Here is a 27,291-nt window from a genome sequence, read left to right on the forward strand (position 1 = left end):
GAACTCATCAGCACTGTTGTGGAAACATAAACTCACTGGTTTCCTCTAAATGCTTCTAAGAGCAGAGTAACTTTACTTCTGCTTTAGTTGGTCTGTTGCCTTGAGGAACATGAAGATGTGGAGTCTTTACAACTTGATCCTCATGTGCAGTAAGTTAAATTATTTGAGCTTGAATATTTAGCTTTTCTGTAATAAGTTAATTTGTTACCTTGTAGATAATGAAAAGCACTGAGCATGTCAGCTAATAATTAATGACATGCAAAGATTTCAAGGGAATTAAAATAACTCCTTTTCAGCAGCTTAACCATGAAAAAACTAAATTAATACTATCTTCTCATTTTAGCCGCTATGAGTTGTGTGACCAGTGATGTAATCCCTGTGTTTGGATATGTGAGTAGTGCTGCAAGGGTTTCCTGTCCATATCCTGCTGGATATGAGGATTATGAAAAGTACCTGTGTAAGAACGACTGCAATGACGATGATGACGTTCTTGTTAAATCAAAAGGAAATAGCAACAAATACTCCATCTATGATGACCAAAAAGCACTAACCTTCACTGTGACCATCTCTCACCTTCGATTTGATGATGCTGGAAAATACTGGTGTGGAGTGACCAGAACAGGAAACGATATCTACACTGAAGTAAAGCTGGAAGTTGCAAATGGTAAATAACAAATATCAATTTTCACACATTTTATTTCATTAGGTTTTTTTAGTCTGTTATGGATAAATACAAATGGTCTTCACCTGAAAGATGTATGCTTTCATTTTAGTACTAATTAAGTTGTTGCTGTAATGATCACAGAGTTTCATTCAGTCATTAGAAACTATAGTGTCAAGGTTTGACAAATGTAGAATCTGTCAGATCTGTTCTTTCAAAACGTGTCAATGTGGGCAGTATGATAATAAATTATATTGTTGGTAATGAATTTAAATTTAAAACTACTGTAATTACACAAAGACAGCATAACAAAGGAAATAATTTAGGTATGACAAGAAGAAACTAATATTGAAAAGAGACAATGTGAAGAAAAATTTACAATTTTGAGGAATGATCATTTCATGGTTTGATCAAAGAGCAGATAATTCTAGGACTATGTTCACACTCCAAGTCTTATCTTATCTTTTATATATAAAATATATAAAAGATATTTTTATTTTAGTTTTTTTTTTACCTAAATAAATAAAAGCTATTTATTTCTGCCAAGAGGCAGAAACAAATACAACAGAGTAAAATAATAAAAAATAATAATTATATGTTAAGCTATAAAAAAGGTACATGTCGTAGAATCAGCCTCTAGCACTTTTAGTTTATCTTTAAAGTCTCTAAAAAATTAGTTCAGTCAGTATAAAAGTTTCTTGAAACAAGTTCTTTGAAGAGCGAGCACAGTGAGCGAAAACCTTCTTGCTCAATGGACCTTATCACAGGGGCCGCGTTTCATTGGCTAATGCCCATTTGACGTCACTGCGCAGCTACCACGTGCTTGACCGTCTCACAAACAAAAGCTAAAGTAGTAAACACATGCTAATGTAGATTGTGGACTAGCAGACCACAATCTACACAATCAAAGTTTTTGCGACAGAACTCAAATAAGAAAGGTTCTCTACTGTCAGTGGGGAATCTGTACAGGCGATGTCAGGTATCCTGATCGTATTTGTGGAGATAAAATTCACAGATTTCCCAAATCTGATACGGAATGTCTAGCTTGGATCAAAGCTTGTGCACGAACGCATTTGCAGCTCAACCGTCGGATCAATAAGAACAAAGGAGTGTGTGCTGGTATAAGTATTATCACTTTGCTTTCTTTGTGTTTAGTGAATGGGGATATTCTGAGAGGCCCTGCGAAAGAATGGCGACCTGTCCAGGGTGACAGGTCGCCCCGGAACGTTAGCTAGAGATAGGCACCAGCACCTCCCGATCCCTTTTGAATTTTGAAGCTTGAAATATTGTAAGGTCTTAAGGAGGCCTATAATGTGTGAACAATGACCCCCAAGTCTGAAAAAAGTCAATAATAAACACATTCATTATGAAAACCTTTTAGCTAAGTACAGCATAATGGCAGTACCGATACAACTTCTACACCTTGAAGCCTGTCTGTTACACAATCTTACGTTAGCTGAACAGATCAATATGCAATGTGTACCGTATCTGACATGCATTAAAGATTTTATTTGACCTGAAAAGGCTTTTTACTAAATTGTAATCGTGTTAGCCACACTAGCACCGAGTAGCGAGTAACAGGCCTAGGCACACTCAAACATTTGCCAACAACAGAAATCACTGATTCCAAAAGTAACCCTCAAAACCATGAATGCCCGACTTACCCAGCCTTGCAAGAACAATAGGCATCAGTGATCTTGTCCACAGTATATTTATGCTGAGGGTGTGAGGATCTGCTGTTTTCCTCATTGATCGGTAGCATTTAGCTGCGACACGCACAATGTTGGAGGCATCCCGTGGCTCAAACACCTTTATGTCGTCCAAAAAAGATGACATGAACTTGTTGGTTCCCCTGTTCATTGTCGTGGCTGATATTTTTTGAAAATCTGACAGAAAGGCTACACTAATCGACTCAGAAATACTTTGTAGAGAGTCAGTTGAAACGAAAGACGCCATGTTTACACATAGAAACTAAGCCCCGCGAGGCTTTGTTTGTGAGACATGCAGCCACGTGGGACTGTCGAGGGGCGTTTCTGGGCGAAGCTTGGTAAGGTCCATTGAGTCCGAGCAAAAGGGACAGATAGAAGTAGCAAATCATTTGAGCAAAGAGTATAAGAGTCTACATTTCTCAGTGAAATTGCAGAAAAAAATTATGCCAGCAGGAGTCCAAGTATAAGCTGTAGATAAAACTTAACCAAAGGGATTTCCTTTGGGTAGTCAGACCTGGCCATCCCACCTATGAATATAAATCACATTTTGCAATTTGCAATGAACCTCAGAAATGTAAACAGAATCAAGCATCTTAAGTCATTGTGTAGAAGCAATCATATACAGAAGATCTCCATGGTCCAACACAAACAGAAAAGTTGTAGAGACGAGCCTCATCAACCAAAATGCCTCAGTATTTATATATGTGAACCAGCTTTTATCTGTATCCATATTATATAAATATATGTGTGAACGAAATTGTGGTAGGACAAGACAATCTTCCAGGACAATCAAGCACAAAATATCAACACAATAATTGTGTGCATTAAGTATGCTAAGAGGCCTAGTTTACCATTGATGACTTACTATTAAACTTTTATTAATATCTTTAAAATGTCAACACAGTTTAAAATCTTTCCTGGTCATTTTTGTGAGATTTTCAATTGAATTCAGTAATTTATTGCCAAGTAGCAAATAAAGCTCCACAGAAAAAAACTGAAGAATGTGCTGGTGTGAACTTCACTCAGGTAACTGAAGCCCAACTCTGAGAACAACAGCAGAGTTAGCATCCGCCGTGATGTTTTCATCCATTAGCTCTCAGCGGCACAACATTGAGAGTCTGTGACGCACAATGACATCAGACTTGGACAAAATACGACATGGCAGTTCAGACAGGGGTTTTGATGGGCAAAAAAAACAACTTCCATTTTCCCTGCAGGGTGAACACTGCCTTAATTAAGCAACCCTCCTGTTATGTTCCGGGTCAATTTGACCCGTTTCAAAGTTTAAAAATTAAAAAAAAATAGAAGTATTTTTTCTGCATGAAACTTTTTCTATTTGTCTTAATAGGTGCACTCTATGTATAAAATGAAAATGGTTCATTTTACACACTTGCAGCCCCCCCTACGTCTATTTGTTACATAGATACTTTTCCGGGTCAATTTGACCCGGCATACAAGTTGAAGGGTAAAAAGGTTAAAAAAATGTCCAATTCTATTTGTTTCCTTGCACCTATGAGACATATTTCACCACACACATACACACACACACCACACCACACCACACATACATGCACACACACACATACACACACACACACACACCACACACACACCTAAACACGCACACAAACCCACTCTTTCACTATTCTCTTTACTTCACTAGGAAGCTGCCAGAAAGCAGGTGTTCATGCAACTTTTGACAGGAACCTTTTCTGTTCCTGTGGACAAACTCCACCCACACTGAGTGGACACTCAGCAGAAGTGGAGGGGGGGGGACATAAATACTCTCTGCAAGGGAGTCCTAAACGCATTACACACTGAAGGTACATGTAATATCGTCACTGTTGGAGATCAGGAAATGAGCAGCAGGGAAATAAAAAGATGACAACCATGGAAGCTCTGGAACTTCTTGTTGATCATGCCAGGATGGCAGTAACTCACATCACAAACATCAAGTCAGTCTGAGCTACTCGTGCCTAGTGCAATACAGAAAATCATTGTTGAAATGACAAGTCTAAAAGGAAGGCGAGTTTTTGGAGAGAACTGGAAGGAGCTGGACCAGATGCATTTAGATGCATATTTGAGGGGGGTCCTCATTCTGACCAGAGCTTTCAAGTCAAAGGATGAATCAACAGCCAGTCTAAGGGATGCAGAGACAGGCAGGGTAATATTATGGGCCATAATGTTTCTGGAGACTTTTCTCCAGAGTAATCTGATTTGACAATCGATGGACAAGACAAACTAGCAGCTAATAGATCAGTGTGGAACATGTGGGTTGTAACTTCTCCTGTCCTATAAAACAGGCCCCAATGTCACAGTAGATGGAAGATTTGTGGCATTCATAAAGATCACCACTGGCATTCAGAGGTCGCTGCTCATTTACACTATATATGCCTTCCACACCAGCTAAATATGACATAAAAATCTGGGCAGCATGTGATGAAAAACCCAGTTATGTTTTGGACATGCAGGTTTAAACTGGAAATCCACCTGGAGGATCATCTTCAGGACTCATTTGTCTTGATTTTAGTCTGCAGGTCAATTTGACCCAGGGCAGAATAGTGTCTCAAGTTCAATTATAAAGATGACCCCTTCAAAAAAAAATCTAAATGTAATATAAAAAAATTTACAAAAAATCACTTTCAAAGATACTTAGTGTTATTTTGTGTTTAGGTTTTTCAGTGGCCATAAAAAAAATGTAAATCACATTTTTTTATGTCCGAATGAGTAAATTGTTGTCATTGATCCTTTATTTGTGAGGAATAAAAAAACATAATTGCACAAATATTGATTGAAATGGTTAGTATAGGAGTTAATAATCAGACACAAAAAAGATTTGGAGGATTTTTTTGGTTTCTGACACTATAGCATGACTAAACACTCCCCGGGTCAAATTGACCCGCGAACATTATTGCTGTACCTCAGAAACGAACATAACAGGAGGGTTAAGCAAAATATGAAATATAGCCCAAGAACGTATGTAAGGCAAAAATGGAAATTAATATAAAGAAACCAAACAAAAATACTGTGAAACCTGAAAAACCATTTATTCATATATTAATAGGAAACTGTATGCCACAGCTCACTGAAGATATGATGGTCGGAAATATTGGACAGAATAGAAAAAACTGAACTTAAGTCATCTGAAAATTTGTTGCTGTTATTTAGTGTGATTTTACAGTGTTGTTTATCTTACCCACAGACAGATGGGTTGGAACGCCGACTAAAATCCAAGGCAATGAGGAAGGTTTGGTATCCATCAACTGTTCTTATAAAACCGATGATGATGTCAACAACCTGAAGTATGTCTGCACAGGAAACCGGCGCTCCGTATGTTTACAGCAAGCAATAATCACATCTAATAAAAGACAAAATGGACGATTCAAACTCACTGATGACAAAAATGCGAGAGTTTTCACAGTCACCATTTCCAGACTGAGCCTGAGGGATTCTGGGTCGTATCTTTTTGGTGTCCAGAGAAACGCAGGATGGGATGGTTTCTGTGCTTTTGAGCTGGAGGTCAAAGGTGAGACATTCAAACTTTACATTAACTCTATGGATTTCTGAAGGGCAACAGCTGATATGTTTATTTTCTGTGTTGAAAACAACTAAATGAAAAAGACAGATCTGACAATGATTCTTCTATTTTATAAATTAGACTGGTGCTGTGTGACGTCCAAGTACATGAAAGGCATCGAGGGACGTCAGATAACATGGCAGTGTCCTTATCCACGTGAACATCGTAATAACAAGATGTTTATCTGCAAAGGAAACCAACGCAGTGACTGTACAGACATGATGGGTCAAACGAGGTTCGCAGTGCACAGCGTTTCTTCCAGCTCTTTCTCTGTTTCCATCACTAACTTGGAAGCAAGGGATGCTGGGACATACTGGTGTCGATCAAACTCAGAGTGGAGTGTTGGAAGCTACATCCAGGTTCATCTATCTGTAGGTAAGAGGAGCACAGTGACACATTAATGAAATATTGAATAAAAGTAGTTTTTAATTGTCAACTGTTTAGGGTAAGGAACTTGAAAACTAGTTGGTAAGATATTATGGTGGTAGACTGTTTAAAGTTCATGTGTTCAATGGTATCTGGTCTTGCACAGTTTTGTCTCTCTGGAAAAATCTTATATTTATTTAAACTTATTTCCTTATTTGTTGCAGAAAAAGAACAAATTACTGAAAATAAAGTGCTGAAGAATCTCCCAAAACAAAAACAGATGGAAGGTGAGACCTTAAATGACAAGAACATACCAAAGACTAAAAAGAGAAAACAAATCTTAAAACACCAACATTATTTTCTGTACATGCCATTTACTGCATGTTTGACACATGCAACATCGATCTAATTTGAATAGCTGCTCCTCAGTGGAGATTTTATCACATCTGAGCCTCACAAGCCAGCCGTACCATGTGACTAATCAAGAAAATGGTTGACAAGTTTGATCGGAAATCACATTTTGCTGGTTACATCTATTTTTTTTTTTTACTTTGGACTTCATTGCATTTTTTTGTGCAAATATGCAAAAGAAAGAAGACTTGCCTTTTTCGGGGAAACAATCTCATCTGACCTCTAATAATAAGTTATACAGATAGTAGCAATATAATAATTAATCAGAAAAAACTGATACTGTAGATAGGGCACGCAGGAGAACTGGTAGGATTTAAACTGGGAGAGTTTCATCAGTCGGGGATTTGCAAGAAAAGACGAGCAAAGATCTGACAGGGACTGACTTGACTGATGAATGTAAATAAAGAGGAAGTAATTAAATAGAATACAAAAAGAAGAGCTTAAATGTTGAGAAACAGCTGAGGAGACAAAGACTGAGTAAGCTGGAGGAGAGAGACTCATCACTGACTCCAAGTAAACAAAGGGATAAAGAATAACTAAATAATAAATAACCAGCACTGTTTGCTTATCTAACCTCTTGTGAGGCTGTAACATAAAGCAGTAGGCCACTTAAATAACTGTGTTTCTACTTTCTTACCACTAAACTCGGCTGCAGTGTGGTGGCTGTGGGGAAGCAAACAGACGACCTACTCAAAAGAAGCGAAGCAAAAAGAGGATGTGGCATTTCACATAGGGTACATTCACACTGCAGCCTGAAGTGACTCAATTCTGATTTTTTTGCCGGGGCCGTTCACACTGCCAGTAAATGCAGCCTGTATGCGTTCTGCAGTGTAAACCGGAAAACGACCTGAAAGTGTCCCGCATGCGCAGTAGAGGGCGCAATAGCGTCAGCGTTCTCAGTGTTTGCGGAAGTAAACATGGAGGCTAACGGTGGAGCTTAGTGTACATATTTGAAGTTGTTGTCCGACTGGAGCAGCATATTAACAACTTAATCCTCATATAGTCCGTCATGGTTGTTGTTTTTCTGCCTGCTTGCGTTTATCAGGACGCAGAATAGTGAGATTTGTTGAGAATCAGTGACGTTCAGTTCGGATGAATGCGAGGTCGCATTCGGATGAATGTTAGGTCGCATTTGAATCGAAGACGTATCAGATATGGGTCACATTCGAAAAAGAATCCGACCTGTGCTGTTCATACTGCCATGAAAAAATCGGAAATTACGTCAAAAAAATCGGAATTGAGTCACTTCAGGCTGCAGTGTGAATGCACCCATAGTGTCAATTAGAAATTCTATGTGATCGAAAAATTTAAATCTTCTACTTCAAAGTAAAAATAAAAGCAAGAGGAAGTGAACTAATAGTATTTATTTCCGTTACAGTGTATCAACGCCAGACCACCACAGTCACTGCAAAGGTCACTACAGCTTCACCTCAGACAACAACTAGCATCCCTGACGAATCTGATCAAGGTAGAGTGGAGAGACGGAGTCGGTCCATCAGATTATTTCTGTTTTACTCATAAACGACAACTTCCATCAAAATTCAGAAGGACCAAACAAAGACTTGACATTGAAAACAAGACTTCTAGATTTCAATGTCTGTCTGGTGACAGGTTGCCCCTCTGGGGCGATGTTACCTGGACCTAGGAGTATAGAGAGTATATGGGGAGAGAGTCGTGATCATGTCCTGTTGGACAACACAGGATATAAAATGTTCACTATTGAACATTTTTGTGGAGAAACCTTACAGACACAAACGGAGCTATAGAGGGGGCTGTGGCCCCCAGACGGTGCCAGGGAGGGAGGAATGGTTTCAAGTTGCTTTAATCTCTTATTATAGATGGAGAAAATTCGCCCTCGCCTGTTCAGAAAGGTTTATGTAATGTTAAACATACTGTCCCTCAATGGAATATATAGTAGTCAGTCCCATGGACTGTTTCACTCATGGCTTAGCCAATGTGCTTCCTAGGTAAAAATCAAATGACAAAACGCGGCCCAACCCCCCGGACCCCTCACGTGTACCGCCCCCCCAGGTGATACACGTGAGGGGCCCAGTCATTGGCCCCGCCCCCCGGCCCGACGGTGACTTGTACCGCTAGTGCACACAGGTGTTTATTCAGGTTTGTTAGATACACTCATTTGGACAGCGTTTGCCACAAACATATTTACATATTTATTTTTCCCCTGTACTTTCAGTAATGTTATAATTGTTATTATTTATGTTTTTTGTTGCTGTCTGTATGTTTTTTCTCTTTCTGCAGGTTTAGAGGCAGACTTCTTGTTGACTTCTGCTCTCTCTATGCTTCTAATCCCATTTCTTTTCCCTTTAAGCCTCTTCCTGCCTTTCTTCATTTCTTTTTTTGTCTCTGTGCTCATTACCATCGGTTTTCATCTTTATATGCACCGTAGGTGGAGCTCTCTATGGGCTTTTTGTTGGACCTCCTGTCCTACTAATGATAGTGATTATTATCATCCTGGTTGTGTGCAAGAAAAAACGTCACAAAGTAAAAGGTGAGTTGAGTTTTTCCACTGCCAACAACAGCAAACATTTCTAACAACTAATTTTGTTTTATTGTGCTTTTCTTTGTCAAAAGCAGAAGTTGCTACAAATAGATGCCAAGATGTGGCAGCAGACACAGAGGAAGTGACTGGAGGAGCAGATGTAAGAAAATTTAATGTTTACTTATGTGATGAAAGGAACAATGTTAGTTACATAGATTTTATTTTTATGCTTCAGTTTTAAGCTACAACTAGATAAAAATGTTACTGCAGCTCACGTATCTGTTTAAACATTGGGTTTGATCTGGAAAATAATAATCTTGACTTTATAGGAGGAAAAATAAGTTATTTGATCTATAAATGCTTTTACAACAGAAAAATGCTTGAATTCAGAAGAATTGTTGATACACAACATATTTCATTTATATGTTTTTTTTCTCACAGCCTTCTGCTTCTGACATTTTTATAGAAAACTCCTTTTGACTGCACTTATGATTCTCATTCTAGACCAGTGGTTCTTAACCTTTTTTGAGGTACAGAACCCACCAGTTTCATATGCGCATTCACTGAACCCTTCTGTAGTGATAAATAAAATTAAAATCAGATTCCCCTCCCCCCCCAAATTCAAGACACTAAGTCTTATTAAAAGGTAGAGTCTCTGAGAACAGTTCTTCAAAATATAGTCAGTGTTTCAGCAAAGTTGAGCTGACTGTCCAGGAACGACCCAAGGTATATAAAATTTTCCACAGTTTTAACAGGTTGGCCATCGAGAGAAACTGGAACCACTTTAAGGTCTTGTTTAGATTATTTAATTAGCTCTACATTCTTAAGAGAATGAAAAATTAATAATAAATAATAAAGACTTTACCGTTTTCTGATTTAGTAATGTAATAATACTAGTTGTATTACCACCCACATGCCACTAGAGGCAGTAGCAGGCCCGAAAAGATGCGACTACGGAGCAGATTTAGAAGTATACCAAAAGCTACAGTGAGCTTTGCTGAAGTGTACTTGAATTAAAGACACAAGTTCAAATCCATGCTGAGAGTGGAGCTCCTTTAATCAGTGTTCCTCCGCAGTTCTGATTGGCTAAGCCAATGGTTCCCAAACTTTTTCTTCCGCGCCCCCCCTATGGATTACAAATGGCTGCCTGGTTGAAACGACGCCTCTGACGGGGGGCATCGACTTTTTCGGGGGCAAAATGAATGTACGTAGCTGAAAATAGACACCAACATCGGTAGCCTACAAGGTACTTGTTAAGCTTAAGGTTCTGTATTGATATTAGCTAGTCATCTTTTAGCTAACATTACCTGCATCCAACAGCTTTACTCAACTCAGTCGGTTAGTTTGGAGGGAAAAACTGTGAAAAGTTCTTTGCGTTTTGCTGGTTTGCTGCCGTGATTCTAACACAAACCTACGTAGCTCCGCACAGCAGCAGCAGGTCTCCTTCACAGGTGTAAACCCAGCACGAGCGTCGTAGCGCTCATGTTGCGTTTAAAGGCGGCTCGGAAAAACAGGTTACAACATGTTAACAACGGATTAAACAGTTTTAACTGCTGATAAAAGTGACAGAGGACACAAATATGGGAAGTGTGGAAGCCCCTACTGTATCAAATTGACATAGAATTAACAGAGAGTTGGTCATTCTAAGGTAAAAACCCAGCGCATACAGTGTTCATGTTTTTTTTTTTCATCCAGACGGCTTCCCGCGCCCCCCCTGCAATGACACGGCGCCCCCCCTAGAGGCGCGCCCCACAGTTTGGGAACCTCTGGGCTAAGCAATGTGACGTGATCCTCTGCAGCAAGTGATGACAAAGCGGGGCGTCATCCCGACTTTACACAAGTGTGTCTTTACCTCCGCGGTAGAGGCTCCCATAGACATAATATAAGAATAAACGCCTCATGGACCGCTCTCGCCTATTGTCGCTGACAAGATTTAGGGCGGCCATCTTGGAGCGGTACACCACTCCACTCAGCGTTATGTGTTTAGCAGGCACAATGACGTTTCAGCGCATTTAATCGATCATAACACACTTTTTTGTTACTGAAAACCTTATTCAAACATCTATCAAAGCTACATTTATAACCAATTGTATTTTTTAAGTATTTTTTAATTGTATTGATACATACATAGTTCAGCATATATGCTTAGTGGCTATAACCAGAGGCGGAGCCAGAGGGGGGCCAGTGCCCCCCCTGTCATCCGATTGGCCCTCCCAGTAGCCCCCCCTGATGATTGACATTGTTAAGAGAGGAAAAATTCTTGAACTTTAAAAACCTTTTGACTCGTTAAATCCTCTCTTATGCCCGGGTTCAGAAAAATGCTGTGCGCAAAGACTGAGATCACGCAGAGATAACAGCGTCACAATAATCAGCATTTATTCAAGACAGATGCAAACTATCACCAGACAAACACATCACAAAACATCAGAAACCTCAGAGCACAAACAACACATGAATTTACCTGAGAGAGAAAAAGACAAAAGATGGAAACGACAAACAAAAAAGCAAAGACGTCTTTGGGGAAGTTGCAAGCGCAAAATCTAATCTGTTACTTCTGTGTAGAAAGTTTTATAGTAAAAGGCGTATTCTTATCTTTAATTTATTCAAATAAGGCGTATCTTTGCTCATCCAACCAGGAGCTATCTCTGACCCTCTATCTGAAGCCTAAAACCCCTGCCGCAGTGTTGTGTTCAAGACCACCTAACCCGAGACCAAGACAAGACCAAGACCAGAGTGTATCGAGACCGAGACAAGACCAAGACTTTTAGGGTCCGAGACCAAGTCAAGACCAAGACCGAGGAAAGTCGAGACCGAGTCAAGACCAAGACCAGCGGCCGTGCTACATGACACAATAAAATGTAAAATATGATCGAAATTGCTTCTCAGAATAATCTGAAAGATCCATATTCCCATAAAAACACCTAGATATTAAATACTTAATACATTTTACCAATATTAAATATTCCATTTCTGTGTTACAATGTGTGATGGTCTCGTGCCATCCCTAAAAACATAACACCCTGGGAATTTGCCCATATTGCTCATATAAGAATCCACCACTGTTGCACCATTAAACATAGCAATTGAGGCAATGCCCTGATGGTAAATAACACTCAACTATGAACACTGACCAAGGAGCAACAAGCAAGAAGTAACCAAACAGAAGGCGCTCATCGGGACTGTTTTCACTCTCTCTCCCAGTACATGAAGCCAGGTAGTCTGACACCATGGCAGACATTACAGCTGCCACTTTGAACAAAAACAAAGAGCAATGTGCATGCTCTGCGTGCTCTTTCGTTCTTGTGTTTTAGTTATTTGTTCATTTAAATATCAACGTACATAATTAAATAATGATGCAGTGTACTCAGAGCAATACAAGAACAAAGAACGGGTGTTCTGTCAGGTCAGATCGTCATACGCTTAACACGAACTCACGGTGTTCTGTCAGATCAGCATACGTTGCCAGATAGTCGTACTCTTAGCTCAGACATGCATACGCTGTCATTACCATATGATTTTATTTAATCAGCAACATAGAATCATGACGTAGATCATCATACACTTGGTTATTAACAGTTGTATGGCATCCAGCTGCAGCCAGACCTACTTTAAATACACTTTGAAACCACGACAACGCATGTATATCTATCTAGTTATCATATTATGTCATATTATAAACAATTTAATGACTTATTTTCGTCATAACTTGTTGCATATGCTGAACTGACAACTCCACTGACGGTCGGACTTCTTAAGGCGCATGCGCTGGCATGGTACTCACTGCATGTATGCTAGGAACATAGAATCATGACGTAGATCTGTTATTAACAGTTGTATGGCATCCTGACTTAGCGGTTAAGTGAGTTTTACACGGGCGTGTGTTATAGCTGACTCCAGCTGCAGCCAGACCTGCTTTAAATACACTTTGCAACCATGACAACACATGTATATCTATATAGTTATCATTGAAAACAATTTAATGACTTATTTTCGTCATAACTTGCTGCATATGGTGAACTGACAACTCCTCTGACGGTCGGACTTCTTAATGCGCATGCGCAGGCATGGTACTCACTGCACGTATGCTATTCTGACAGTGTATGGTAATCTGATAGAACAACGGCTCTCAGTGACACTCCAGTCCTATCTAATAAATAAAGAGCCGTGGAGAAGAATCGACTGTTTCTGAATGTCACATCACTATATTGCAGACTTTTGGACATAGCTGTCCTATATATGCGACAGGTCAGTCAACATCTCCGCACAATAATTCAGGCAGTGAGTGACTTTTTTTCATCACAAATTCTTATGTGTCTCTGTACAGCTAGCTTTGCTAACATCACGTTAACGGAGCTTACCTTCTTTGAGCTACTTTTCTAAGTGACGAAAAATAGTTAGACGTTGTCCCCATCGTCTCTGAAAGCGAAGCGCTGCTGAGTTAGCTCTGGCCATCGGATTTCTTACTATTTATGCAGCGCTATTATATTACTGACGATTAGACAAACATTTTCTGCCGCTGAGAGAAAACCACTGCGCATGTCCTGGAGCGCCGCGTGCGAGTGAAAGGTGGGGAGGGGGAGGGGGAGGAGGGAGTAGCGCCGCGCGCGAGTGAAAGGTGGGGAGGGGGAGGGGGAGAAACACGTAGTTGCTTGGATTTTAATCGGTGAGTTTTGCATCCACTGAAAACAAAGATGTTAACAAATAAACTGGACAGTATGCTGCACGTTTAGTGATATTTTCACAGTTGCGGTCTTGACTGGTCTTGAAATAAAATGCCGAGTCCTCAGAGCCCGAGACCGAGACAAGACCGAGACCAAATACGGTCGAGTCCGAGACGAGACCGAGACCATCAGAAAACGGTCTTAAGACCGGACTCGAGACCAAGACCGATCTCGAGTACCACAACACTGCCCTGCCGTGTTTACGGCCTTTCACAGATGAGTGTGAAAAGCTACAACTTCCACTGTATTGTTTTCTCACAGACAAAAGGCAGTTCAAACGATCCTAGCAAACCATCTGCTGTAACTACAAGTAAAATAAAGGTCAAAGAGCCAGAATAAGTTACTGATTTAAAACCACAATTTAGGCCATTTGAATCAAGACGTGTTAAGTTTTAAAACTAGCTTATTTTAAATTTATTTTCTCAACAACATGTAACAGCACCAGGTCATTCCTGTACATTATTTGGAATCATTCTAAGCCAACCTAATATCTAAAGAAGAAAAACATTAATAAATATATGAAAAGAAAATGTATAAAACTTTATATAAGTCCATGTGATGATATAAATAAATAGATTTACATCAGGCGTGATACCAGCCTCCTTTATACTTGTACTCATAAAAATGAGCTGACATTGATCTCCTGTATGTTTCAAATGTGCTGCGCTGTGGTACAACTCAAAGGCTAAAGCCCTTCATACCTGGTGGTTGTAAAACACCAAGAAGTTATTTACTGATCCTCCACAAAGAACAAAAAAAAAAAAAAAAACCGAAGCGGGGCCGGCAATGTTCGTAGTTTGGAGCAGAGGTTGCGCTAGAGATATTTCGTTGTCCGTCAAAGAAAAAAATAATTTTATTTCCAATTTATAGTCATCAAACGAAACATTTAGTATTTCTCTGCGAGACCGTTTTTGAAATCAGGTAACATTTCACGAAATAACGTGATTAGAAGACGGCAGAACTCTGGTCGTTTCCTGATCACCTTCTTCGGCCTGCGGGTGAAAAATCCCGCAGAAGCGGATCAGCTGCGCTACACGCTCCAAAGCCTCTGGTTTGTTAAAGCGTCCAGATCAGAGGTGATTCTCTGACAGATATTGTTCTTAGTATGATTAATAATGAGCTCCACGATGTTCACTGTTCTTTGTGCGTAAAGTTGAAACTGCCTGCGTCAGCTGCGCTTGATCACAGTCTGGACAGAAATGAAATTAAGCGACTCCACTTAAATTACCATTATTTCACCCGCTGCGGTCTGAACGCACAGCTTCACAAATTCTTCCTGGTTGCATCTGCAGAGAAATCTGCGCTGGTTCATGGGCATTTGGATCTGTATGAACCAAACCGAACAATTGAACTCAGCGAGATTTTTTTTCTTTTTCTTTTTAACCCTGTGCAGGGTTCGGGCGTGCGTTTTTACCAGGATTTTTTATTTTTATTTTTTGCATGGTTTCGCTTCTCCAAAACGGACAGATGTTACTTCTGCCGCGCTCCTTCTGTGCATCGCTCTCCTGGGTGCGGGAGGGTAACGTCTTCAACTCCATTTGTTAAACCTGCAGGGCGAGTTAAGTTTAATTCTTCGCAGCGGCGCCGCATTGGTTGTGCAGCGGACTGCGCATGGATCTAATTAACTGGTAACACTTTATTTGAAGGGGGTTGAATAAGACTGTCATGACACTGTCATAAACATGACATAACACATGTCATGAACATCAATAAGTCTTCATGAATAGTTATGACTGTTGTCATAAAGCGTCATTCGGTAAATAATGACACTTTTAACACAAAGTTGACATTATTCGAAATGTCTTCGTTATGACAGCTTGACATTAACCAAGAAATCATGATCTGACATAAATTTGTTATAAAAGTATTACCGATTAAACTTTAAAAATTAGCATTATGTAGTAATATTATAAAGCTCTGCCATGTTGTTTAGTCTTAATTTTCTTAATTTAATCGATCCTAAAGTTTTACAGCAAGATGTCTACAAAGCACTTATGAACTTAGCATTTGAAACATTATTTAAGGCTGTTTTAACCCTTGTGCGTGCGAGGACTGAGGGAAACGTAGAGAACTGTGGCAAATGATAAAAGTTTTACGTGTTTAGGGTCGGTTGGTATGGACCCCATTTCTAAACACAAGGGCTAAGTAGTGCAATACACCATCTCCACCAGTGAGAGGCAGCGGTGCACGAACAGGCATGCAGTGTGTTGGTGAAGAAGAAATCTTCCATATTGTGGCGCAAACCTAACACAAGTTATAACGGCCAGACTTCCTGTTTAAAAAGAAGCCGAATTTTGACACCTAATACATATGAGGTATGTGTCTTATTAACTTTACATTTTCTTTGAGAAAATAACATTGACTATGTTCTCTTTCTCTGTAATGTTAGCTATAAGAAATTCAAGCCAATCCTGCCTTGCTGTAGGTTAATGTTAGCTAAAGTTATTAAACACAATCACTATAACGTTAGCCCTTGTTGAGAAAATAAATTTAAAATAAGCTAGTTTTAAAACTTAACATGTCTTGATTCAAATGGCCTAATTGTGGTTTTGAATTTACTAATGGATTCTGGCCTATTGACTGTCCTGCCCAACCTCCGGAGCGCACCCATACAGAGATTGTATGGTGGCAATGCCGTCTGGGCCTTGGGAAGCGCACATGAGCATTTCCCAAACGAGGACATGTGGAAACGGCGGTACCGTAGACCCCCCAAAACCTAACCCTACCCTAACCTGGAGGGAGATAGTTGCAAGTTTTGAAAGTTCCACATTTATCCCCTCACCTTGGACGATTGTGAAGTCCCGGGAATTCCAAAACAGCTTGTGGGCTCTGTGGAAGTCCCGGTACTTCACTGCCGGAAGAAACCGTAATTCATGGGCACGGAAACCCGCAACAAGGGCCTCTTGCGGGTCCCTCCCGGCCTGAATTACGATTTCTCGGGCTCGTCCAAAGGTGAGAGGAGCAGGGAAACAGTTCTTACTGCAAAGTTCCTCTGCAAATGTGTCCAGGTTTGTAACACCAGTCAGTCTCCCAGGGGGGGTATCCCCCTTGAGAGAACTGTATGGAATGTTGTCATTCCTCCTAAACACATCACAGAGGAAAACATGGACTAAGGCAGCCCCAAGGATAGAGGGTACAGCCTCCAACACCTGACAGAGAGGAAATATGCGCTCCAAACGGTACATTTGGAGCGCATTCCTCGTCCAGTGGTGCAGAGGGGGCGGCACCTCGCCAGCACTGGCAGCAGTGTGAGGGGCCAACCCAATGAAGCCTCTCCTGAAGGTGAGGCTCTTTGGCTTGGACGTGCTGACTCCCAGGCTGGCGCTCAACTGGAAGTCTGACACTGAAAGAGGATGCCCGAAGAACATCTCTTCCAATGCCAGTTCGAACTGGTAGGACTTCCAGCTGGCATCAAAACGTGCCACCCCCTCTGAGGTGGAGAACTGTTCCCTCAATCCCTGCTCAAAGTACTCAAGAACCCTCCTGAGAGTGACAATAAGGCCATTGTCACTCCCAGAGTCATTGAAGGGCATGACTAGGGCATTTTCTACGAAGAGCATTCTCAGTGCCTCTTTGCAAAAGAAACTCTTCGGAGAAAGCTCCCCCGGAATCTCACCCTCAAAACGCCGTACCTGTTCCACCCTTAGGGAAAGATGGAGATCCATCTTTCCCGTAAGGTCCTCCATGTGTTCCAGGTACTGCTCAGCACGAGCGATCAAGGAACGCTGAAACTGAGGGTGAGAAAGCCGGGACGTCACGATAGCTCCACTGACTGGGTGCCGGAATGGGAATTGTATGTGGACATGGGGACTGTCCACATACAACTGCAAAAATGTGAGGGTGCCCGAGTCTCCCAATGCATCGACCAATGTCGGTGCCAGATCAAGTTTGCGACCACCAAGGTCACTCTGGAAATTGGTGGCCTCATGGATGCCTAGTACAGAGTACAGAGACCCATGAGGTCCAACCAAGTCCATCATGCCTTGGCGCGCAAATAATAAGTGGACACTGGGATCTCGTGCGTACACCTGCACGGCAGAATGGATGGACAGGGACACCACGGCTGATGGATCAACAAACTCTGTCAAGTCGAGGGTGTCCCTCTCCTTCTGGCCAAAACGGGTCAAAAACAGGCAAGGCTGGAGGATGTGGCTCTCACCAGTTTTGGCGATGGCTTTGTCCAAAATGTCAAGGATGAACATTTGGTCCTTGCGGAGAATATGAAATTTCTTTGTGTTTGAGTAAACCTGCTTTTGGACGGTGGGTCTGGCCTTGTCTTTGGCTGGAAGTGCCTTCAGGAGCATGCGGAAATGATAAACAATGAAGTTAAACATTTCGCTGGCATAGATGTTGAAAATGTTCTTTTTAAAGAGCCTGGTGTCTGGCTCCTGAAGGCACTTCGGGAGAAAGATGATGGACAGGTGATACCCACCATCCACATGTCCAATAGTGTAGCCACTGCTGTTCTTGAAGGCCTTCAGACCAGCAGGGCTACAGTTTTTCAAGTCCACATGCTTCTTTAAGAAAAAATAACTGTCCTGAAGCATGTGGGCCTGAATTGATGGCAACAGGAGATAATGGACAATAGAAAGAAGGGCCGTAGCCCGCTGAAGCTCTGCAACAACCCCATCAATGTCAAACCTGAACTTCAGTGACTGTTCAGGGGAAGCAACAAATGTGGCATGAAAGGGATGAGCCACATCTGCTTCTAAGAAGGACGGTAGGGAACTGAATTGAGAAACCGACTCACTCAAAGTCTGTGAATTAAGGATGCCTACTTCGACCAACTCATTTTCATACTGGGCCATGATGTTTGGTTCGGTTCAGAAAATGTAATGAAATGTGAAAGTACGTTATAGTTTATTTATGTGTTAGATCTGTGTTAATTTTTTTCTATGTAATGCAGTTTTTAATCTTGTGTAATGAAATGTGAAAGTATGTTAGAGTGTATTTATGTGTTAGATGACTGTTAAGAATTTTTTAATGTAATGCGGTTTTTAATCTTGTCTAATGAAATGTGAAAGTATGTTAGAGTGTATTTATGTTAGATGACTGTTAAGAATTTTTTAATGTAATGCGGTTTTTAATCTTGTCTAATGAAATGTGAAAGTATGTTAGAGTGTATTTATATATTAGATGACTGTTAAGAATTTTTTAATGTAATGCGGTTTTTAATCTTGTGTTTTTTAATGAAATTTGAGGTGTAATATACTAATTAATATGAAATGTTGTTTAATGTGTTGAATTTTGTATTTCTATATGCTAGGAACGAGCAGGAAGGGAGATGTTGACTGTCGAGGAGGTAAGTGCGAAATAAGATAAAGACAAGTGAAATGTCACTAATTAATAGGCTAGTTTGTAATATGGAATTTACATGTGTTTTCTAATAATTTATTAATCTAATTGTCTTTTTCTATTAGCAGGTTGGAAATAGAACACCATATTATGTTAATGTAAGTATTTAATAGGTTAAAGTAAGTAAGGTAAGTATTTAATAGGCTCAGGTAAGTATTTATTAAAATAAGTTAAGCAATTATAGGTAGGTTGGGACAAATAATGATATATACATTTACGGATTAGGGAGGACCCCCTGAGTAAGGAAATTAAAGAATTATTACTGAATAATAAATCGCAAAAAACTTATTGCGATTATTCTAGATCACATATATCTACACTATGCACCACTGCCAACTATACATCAACGGACGCGGGAGGCCACGCTGATCACGAATATGTAAGGTCCGACACAGAAAAATTTAACGTTCGCGAGTTATTGCGAAAAAACATGCAAGAAATGCACGGTAAGTATCAGGTAAAATGAACCCACGCATATTATACATCAACGGACGCGGGAGGACGCCCTGATCAAGAATCCGTAGAGTCCGACGCAGAAAACCGTACGGTTCGCGAGTTATCGTCGAAAAACGCACAAAATAAAGCAGGGAAAATGGCGGGAAAATCTAAAAAAACTTAAAACCTCGCATATTATACATCAACGGACGCGGGAGGACGCCCTGATCAAGAATCCGTAGAGTCCGACGCAGAAAACCGTACGGTTCGCGAGTTATTGTCAAAAAACGCGCAAAAAATACAAGGTAAGTATGAAGTAAAATGAGCCCACGCATATTATACATCAACGGACGCGGGAGGACGCCCTGATCACGAATATGTGGGTCTCGTCGCTCTAGGTAAGTATTTATTAGGTTAAGGTAAGTATTTATTAAGTTAAGGTAAGTATTTATTAATGCCATGCAGGTACGTGGTGACAATTAATGATATATACATTTATGGATTAGGGAGGATGCCCTAAGTAAGAAAATTAAAGAATTGCAACTGAACAATAAATTGCGAAAAAATTATTGCGATATTTTCAGAAAACATATATCTATACAATGAATCACGATAAACTATACATCTACGAATGCGGGAGAGCGCCCTGATAACGAATCTGTCGCGTCCGACGCAGAAAAACGTACCGTTCGCTAGTCATCGCGAAAAAACGCGCGAAAAATGCGTGCTAAGTACTGTGTAAAATCAACCCGCGCAAATTATACATCAAAACACGCGGGAGGACGCCCTGATCACGAATATCGTGGTCTCGTAGCACTGCGACGTACCGTTCCCGAGATATCGTTGAAAAACGCACAAAATAAAGCAGGGAAAATGGCGGGAAAATCTAAAAAAACTTAAAACCTCGCATATTATACATCAACGGACGCGAGAGGACGCCCTGATCAAGAATCCGTAGGGTCCGACGCAGAAAACCGTACGGTTCGCGAGTTATCGTCAAAAAACACGCAAAAAATACAAGGTAAGTATGAAGTAAAATGAGCCCACGCATATTATACATCAACGGACGCGGGAGGACGCACTGATCAAGAATCCGTAGAGTCCGACGCAGAAAACCGTACGGTTCGCGAGTTATCGTCAAAAAATGCGCAAAAAATACAAGGTAAGTATGAAGTAGAATGAGCCCACGCATATTATACATCAACGGACGCGGGAGGACGCCCTGATCAAGAATCCGTAGGGTCCGACACAGAAAACCGTACGGTTCGCGAGTTATCGTCGAAAAACGCACAAAATAAAGCAGGGAAAATGGCGGGAAAATCTAAAAAAAACTTAAAACCTCGCATATTATACATCAACGGACGCGGGAGGACGCACTGATCAAGAATCCGTAGAGTCCGACGCAGAAAACCGTACGGTTCGCGAGTTATCGTCAAAAAATGCGCAAAAAATACAAGGTAAGTATGAAGTAGAATGAGCCCACGCATATTATACATCAATGGACGCGGGAGGACGCCCTGATCAAGAATCCGTAGGGTCCGACGCAGAAAACCGTACGGTTCGCGAGTTATCGTCGAAAAACGCACAAAATAAAGCAGGGAAAATGGCGGGAAAATCTAAAAAAACTTAAAACCTCGCATATTATACATCAACGGACGCGGGAGGACGCCCTGATCAAGAATCTGTAGGGTCCGACGCAGAAAACCGTACGGTTCGCGAGTTATCGTCAAAAAACACGCAAAAAATAAAAGGTAAGTATGAAGTAAAATGAGCCCACGCATATTATACATCAACGGACGCGGGAGGACGCACTGATCAAGAATCCGTAGAGTCCGACGCAGAAAACCGTACGGTTCGCGAGTTATCGTCAAAACATGCACAAAAAATACAAGGTAAGTATGAAGTAGAATGAGCCCACGCATATTATACATCAACGGACGCGGGAGGACGCCCTGATCAATAATCCGTAGGGTCCGACGCAGAAAACCGTACGGTTCGCGAGTTATCGTTGAAAAACGCACAAAATAAAGCAGGGAAAATGGCGGGAAAATCTAAAAAAACTTAAAACCTCGCATATTATACATCAACGGACGCGGGAGGACGCCCTGATCAAGAATCCGTAGGGTCCGACACAGAAAACCGTACGGTTCGCGAGTTATCCTCGAAAAACGCACAAAATAAAGCAGGGAAAATGGCGGGAAAATCTAAAAAAACTTAAAACCTCGCATATTATACATCAACGGACGCGGGAGGACGCACTGATCAAGAATCCGTAGAGTCCGACGCAGAAAACCGTACGGTTCGCGAGTTATCGTCAAAAAATGCGCAAAAAATACAAGGTAAGTATGAAGTAGAATGAGCCCACGCATATTATACATCAACGGACGCGGGAGGACGCCCTGATCAAGAATCCGTAGGGTCCGACGCAGAAAACCGTACGGTTCGCAAGTTATCGTCAAAAAACACGCAAAAAATACAAGGTAAGTATGAAGTAAAATGAGCCCACGCATATTATACATCAACGGACGCGGGAGGACGCACTGATCAAGAATCCGTAGAGTCCGACGCAGAAAACCGTACGGTTCGCGAGTTATCGTCAAAAAATGCGCAAAAAATACAAGGTAAGTATGAAGTAGAATGAGCCCACGCATATTATACATCAACGGACGCGGGAGGACGCCCTGATCAAGAATCCGTAGGGTCCGACACAGAAAACCGTACGGTTCGCGAGTTATCGTCGAAAAACGCACAAAATAAAGCAGGGAAAATGGCGGGAAAATCTAAAAAAACTTAAAACCTTGCATATTATACATCAACGGACGCGGGAGGACGCCCTGATCAAGAATCCGTAGGGTCCGACGCAGAAAACCGTACGGTTCGCGAGTTATCGTCAAAAAACGCGCAAAAAATACAAGGTAATTATGAAGTAAAATGAGCCCACGCATATTATACATCAACGGACGCGGGAGGACGCCCTGATCACGAATATGTGGGTCTCGTCGCTCTAGGTAAGTATTTATTAGGTTAAGGTAAGTATTTATTAAGTTAAGGTAAGTATTTATTAATGCCATGCAGGTACGTGGTGACAATTAATGATATATACATTTATGGATTAGGGAAGATGCCCTAAGTAAGAAAATTAAAGAATTGCAACTGAACAATTCTTTGTTCAGTTGCAATTTGGTAGTGTAGTTCCAGCAGATGGTTTGCTAGGATCGTTTGAACTGCCTTTTGTCTGTGAGAAAACAATACAGTGGAAGTTCTAGCTTTTCACACTCATCTGTGAAAGGCCGTAAACACGGCAGGAGTTTCTGGCATGAGAGAGGGTCAGAGATAGCTCCTGGTTGGATGAGCAAAGATACGCCTTATTTGAATAAATTAAAGATAGGAATACGCCTTTTACTATAAAACTTTCTACACAGAAGTAACAAATCAGATTTGCTCTTGCAACTCTCCAAAGATGTCTTTGCACGTCTTTGCTTTCTTTCCTTCTTTTCCAAGTCTGTGAGGTAAATGAATGTATGTCTCCGTTGTTCTGCAGTTTCTGGTGTAAGTTTATTAAACTCTGTAATTCTGTGACGTCAACACGCATTGTTGTTTTCCTTGTGGCTACACGTGGCTCGCCGAGAGGACCTGGGATCCAGAGGAAGAGAGAGCCAAACTTTTTTCCAAAGTTAACCAATTTAGAAAATTCTTCCTTAACACCCTTAATATTAAATATATTTTAAAGACAGGCAAATTGTTTTTCCCCCTCCAATTTTAATCTAGCAAATTAAAAGCTAATATATTAGTCAAAGTTATCCTTCATGTGCATTATTTAGCGACTTGGCTGATATGACGCAGTGCTTGTGTTCTTTGCTTTGGCAAGTTTAGCCACATGAAGACGCAGGCTAGCCTAAGGACACATGGTGGGGCAGCAGGGCCGAGCGCAAATCGTGACACCGCACCTACTAATGGCACTTCCGGTGGCAGGTGTCATTACGCGCCACAAGTGCCACTGTTTTTGGGACTAGCTGAAAGTGTTGTCACTGACTTCGGCTGACCTCGGCACCTCGTACTGGCACTTCCGCTGACACCTGCCATTAGTGCCACTGCTTTCGGGGCTAGCCGTAATTGTTGCCACTGGCTTCGGAAAATGGACTACATATCCCATGATGCTTTATTACTAGTCGAAGAAGAACTTGAAGACAGACGAAGAAGAAAGATTTTAGTAAGAGCTTTTTTTTCGCAGAAAGACTTATGTTAGCTGAATTCCTACACTTTTTCGTATATCATTATGTATGATTCGTTCATCCTATTTATTCACTAAAGTTCATCTGAATAATCCAGACGACTCCTTCCGTCTTTGAATGAATCAAATACACAGCAGGTATCGGGGATGCCACTGGTTTCGGCACCTTTGTAACAGCTGAGTCTGGCTTCCACTGGAGCTGCCGTTAGGTGTCCAGGATGTTTCAGAGCTGTCACAACTGGTGCCGATGTTTTGGGGGATGGCAATGACAGTTTTTGGAAAACGTGTTACTTATATTACCTGTTTATAAATTTTTATTTCAATGGTAATTGTATTGGTTAATTATCCTTGAATATTTTTTACTTAATTTAATTGAAGGAAGATGGCCAAAGTAATTGAATCTACCACTAAGTGTCACTATTACAGTGGAACCTGTTGAACCCCGTTGGGCTGCCAGATAGGGCTTTGGCCAAGATGGAAATACGTAGTAGTTGTGTAAAACGTATATTGTAGAAATTAATAAAGTTTGAAAAATAATTTTTAAGCGTAATGATTATAATTTCTCATGGATGAATAATAAGTTATTTGATCCTGATGTAGTAAATTCACACGTTGACTAAACATACATTTTACAGTAGACTTCAAATGATTTCAGAGAGGGATTTTATAATACACAAATATTTTAGTTCTTGGCTATTGAAAAGTTAAATCATATGTTATTGCTGTTTAAAGTATTTACATACAATGGCTAATAAATATTGACAAATCAATTACTATGCATATACTTTGTGACATAAACTTTAAAAAATGTTGAAACATATCTGCCAAATAAAATAATATGTAAACAGCACAATTTTCTTTGAAAAAAGCATTTGCATCTTAAGTATAACCCAAAGTAATTTTTATTTCCAAAAATATGTAACAATCTTGTTCTTAATGCTGCTTAAGATTCACACATTGTCAAAGTTTTTGAGGTGTACATACTTTGTGTTTTGACTTATCAATATTCAATATTAGTGTAAAAAATTTGAAGGTGGTTTAACTTGAAAGTGAAAGTCCTCCTGCTGCCTTGAAAATGCTATTGAAATGCATTTTGTAGCTCAGATTTTAGTCATTCTCTCGTCTTTGAATAAGAAAACTTTGAAGACAATGAACAGAACCAGAAACAAACACAGAGAAGCAACCTTCATGTATGCCACACAAATCTGTAATGTACTTGACAAATAATGAAATATAGCAGAGATTAAATTTATTAAATAATAACAAGTAATAACTCTTTAAAACTGGTAAACAGGCATTTTTGGAAAATTATGATAACATGTTTTATGTTATCATAAAACATGTTAAAATAATGCAATTTTTATCTTTTTATCTTGCATTATTTAAGATAATGCAATTTTTCAAAATTGCATTATCTTAAATAAAACACTGAAAGTTATAGTGGCTGCCTGGTCTATTAAGTAATAGACCAGGCAGCCACTATAACTTATGACATCCTGTGCAGTGTCATGGAACCATGCTGATCATAATATCACTCTGGAATTGTCAATATCTTATGTTGCCACTGTCACTAATATTAACTAATAAGTCAATATTAGTGAACTTACCCGGTTTAATAATCAATAGCATTATATTAAGGTCATTGTATGAAAATAATTATAATCCGGAACTGACAGGAGCTTGTCAGCACTGACATACCATGGCGACCGAGTGTCAGTTGTAGTGGTAGCTATTATCAGCTGTCGCAGAAGAGGTCCCATCTGACATGGATTCAGTGCAGGAGTTGTCTTTCTCTGTTAAGTCTGAACACCGGCTGTATATTTAAATATGTATGAGAATTATGTTTTAATTAAGGTATATTTTATTTCTATTTGTTTGAACTAAAGTTATTCATATGCTACATTCTATCTGAAACAGATAGAGAATGGGGTTAGCAGCCTGTGGCACCCATGGCCACCTTACTTGTGCCACCTAGATAATCTAAGTCAATGTTAAAGAATAATTAATTTTTTTTAAATTTACGGAAACTCAGCCTTCATAGCGGGGCTGAACCCGTATTACACCAAGCACTGTAGCTAATATTAGCTGGTATCTCGCCGGTGGACATAAATACAGTAAATATTCTAATTACAATATATACACAATAATATGTCCATCTTACTTGTGAAATGTTGTCTGTGGAGCCCTCACATCAATAATACATCGATCAGAACAAAAATATCCCTCAGTGCTGAGGCATCTTCTACTGTTTTGATTAAGCAAAGTAGGAGGGTATACCGCTTCAAGATGGCCGCCGTATTTCCTGCGCTGGAGCGGCCAATGCGGGGTCTACTCTTATATTATGTCTATGGAGGCTCCGCCGAACCCCTGAGACCGACTCACCAAATCCCTGGGGTTCGATCGAACCCAGGTTAAGAACCACTGTTCTAGAGCTTTATGCATGTTCCTGCGTTGTAAACACTCTTAAAGGGCTGAAAATGTCAGCATGTAACTCAAGCCACTTTCTCACCTAAAGTGGGCTCAGCTAAAATATCAGGCCAATGAAATTAATCAAAATGAAACATAATGTAATCTGAGCAGGGCATGCCACCCCTGCTTCCTGCATGGATTGATCTGTGATCTCTTCCTTCTATTATAGATTTACGAAAATCATGATGCTCTTGGAATGCAGTCACAGCAGAGGGCCTGCACCAGTTCCAGCTCTGAGGACCCAAATTATGAAGATGAAGCTCAATATGGAAACATTTCAACTGAGGACATTTACTGTAATGAGTTCTTTTATAAAACACAGAAATGATGAAGAGTGTACCAAATATTGGGTCTTACATTATGTACAGACAATTGTATTTTTGTGAGGCTGAAGTGCTTTATTGATTTCCTAAAAGCTTTTTCCTGCTAAATAATTATCTTAATGATTCTGATAAACTACTTTCACGAGCTTTACAATTCTGCTTTCACATTGCAAGTTTTTACATTTATATCTATTGAGTTTTGTATTTTTATAAGGGAAAAGAAATAAACTGTTATTGTCATGATTTTGGAGTGTCAGTTCTCTGAGTTTATGTCTTATTTTCATGGAGCTGGGTGCCAAGTCAAGACCTTGAGAGCCACCATGCTGCAACTTTTAGAAGTGTACCTCCAGATCCAGATGTATCATCTGGTCAGAGCATGAAAAGGCAGATGCAGGCAGTGTGTTTTGGGCCTAAGAAATGGTTGCATGTTAAAATCCCACTAGATCAGCGGTTTCTGAAAGTCAGAGCTCTGAATGTGTACCTCAAACAACCAGTTCAAAGTCTATTAAATATCTGTTTTTTCCCTATTCTGA

The 27,291-nt window shown here is 40.3% G+C and overlaps 1 protein-coding gene across 1 annotated transcript; it reads left to right on the plus strand.

Annotated features, from left to right (window-relative positions):
* The first annotated feature begins 76 nt into the window (after window positions 1-76).
* LOC106931470 (polymeric immunoglobulin receptor-like) lies at window positions 77-27,001 on the plus strand. Its single transcript, XM_088005884.1, has 9 exons — window positions 77-149; window positions 344-664; window positions 5,573-5,896; window positions 6,029-6,322; window positions 6,538-6,600; window positions 8,103-8,192; window positions 9,132-9,233; window positions 9,320-9,384; window positions 26,605-27,001. The coding sequence occupies exons 1-9, from the start codon at window positions 110-112 to the stop codon at window positions 26,761-26,763; spliced, it is 1,458 nt and encodes a 485-aa protein (XP_087862010.1). The 5' UTR covers window positions 77-109; the 3' UTR covers window positions 26,764-27,001.
* Window positions 27,002-27,291: the final 290 nt, after the last annotated feature.

Source organism: Poecilia mexicana, unplaced genomic scaffold (assembly GCF_051168715.1).
Source record: "Poecilia mexicana isolate PSO_F unplaced genomic scaffold, ASM5116871v1 scaffold_1, whole genome shotgun sequence".
In the NCBI taxonomy this organism is placed as follows: domain Eukaryota; kingdom Metazoa; phylum Chordata; class Actinopteri; order Cyprinodontiformes; family Poeciliidae; genus Poecilia; species Poecilia mexicana.

Excerpts from the sequence above, each read along its gene's own strand:
- LOC106931470 (XM_088005884.1), top strand. The coding sequence starts at position 110 with ATGAAGATGTGGAGTCTTTACAACTTGATCCTCATGTGCA. Across the intron at positions 6,323-6,537 it reads CCAGGTTCATCTATCTGTAG|AAAAAGAACAAATTACTGAA; the intron begins GTAAGAGGAGCA and ends TATTTGTTGCAG. Across the intron at positions 9,234-9,319 it reads AAAACGTCACAAAGTAAAAG|AAGTTGCTACAAATAGATGC; the intron begins GTGAGTTGAGTT and ends TGTCAAAAGCAG.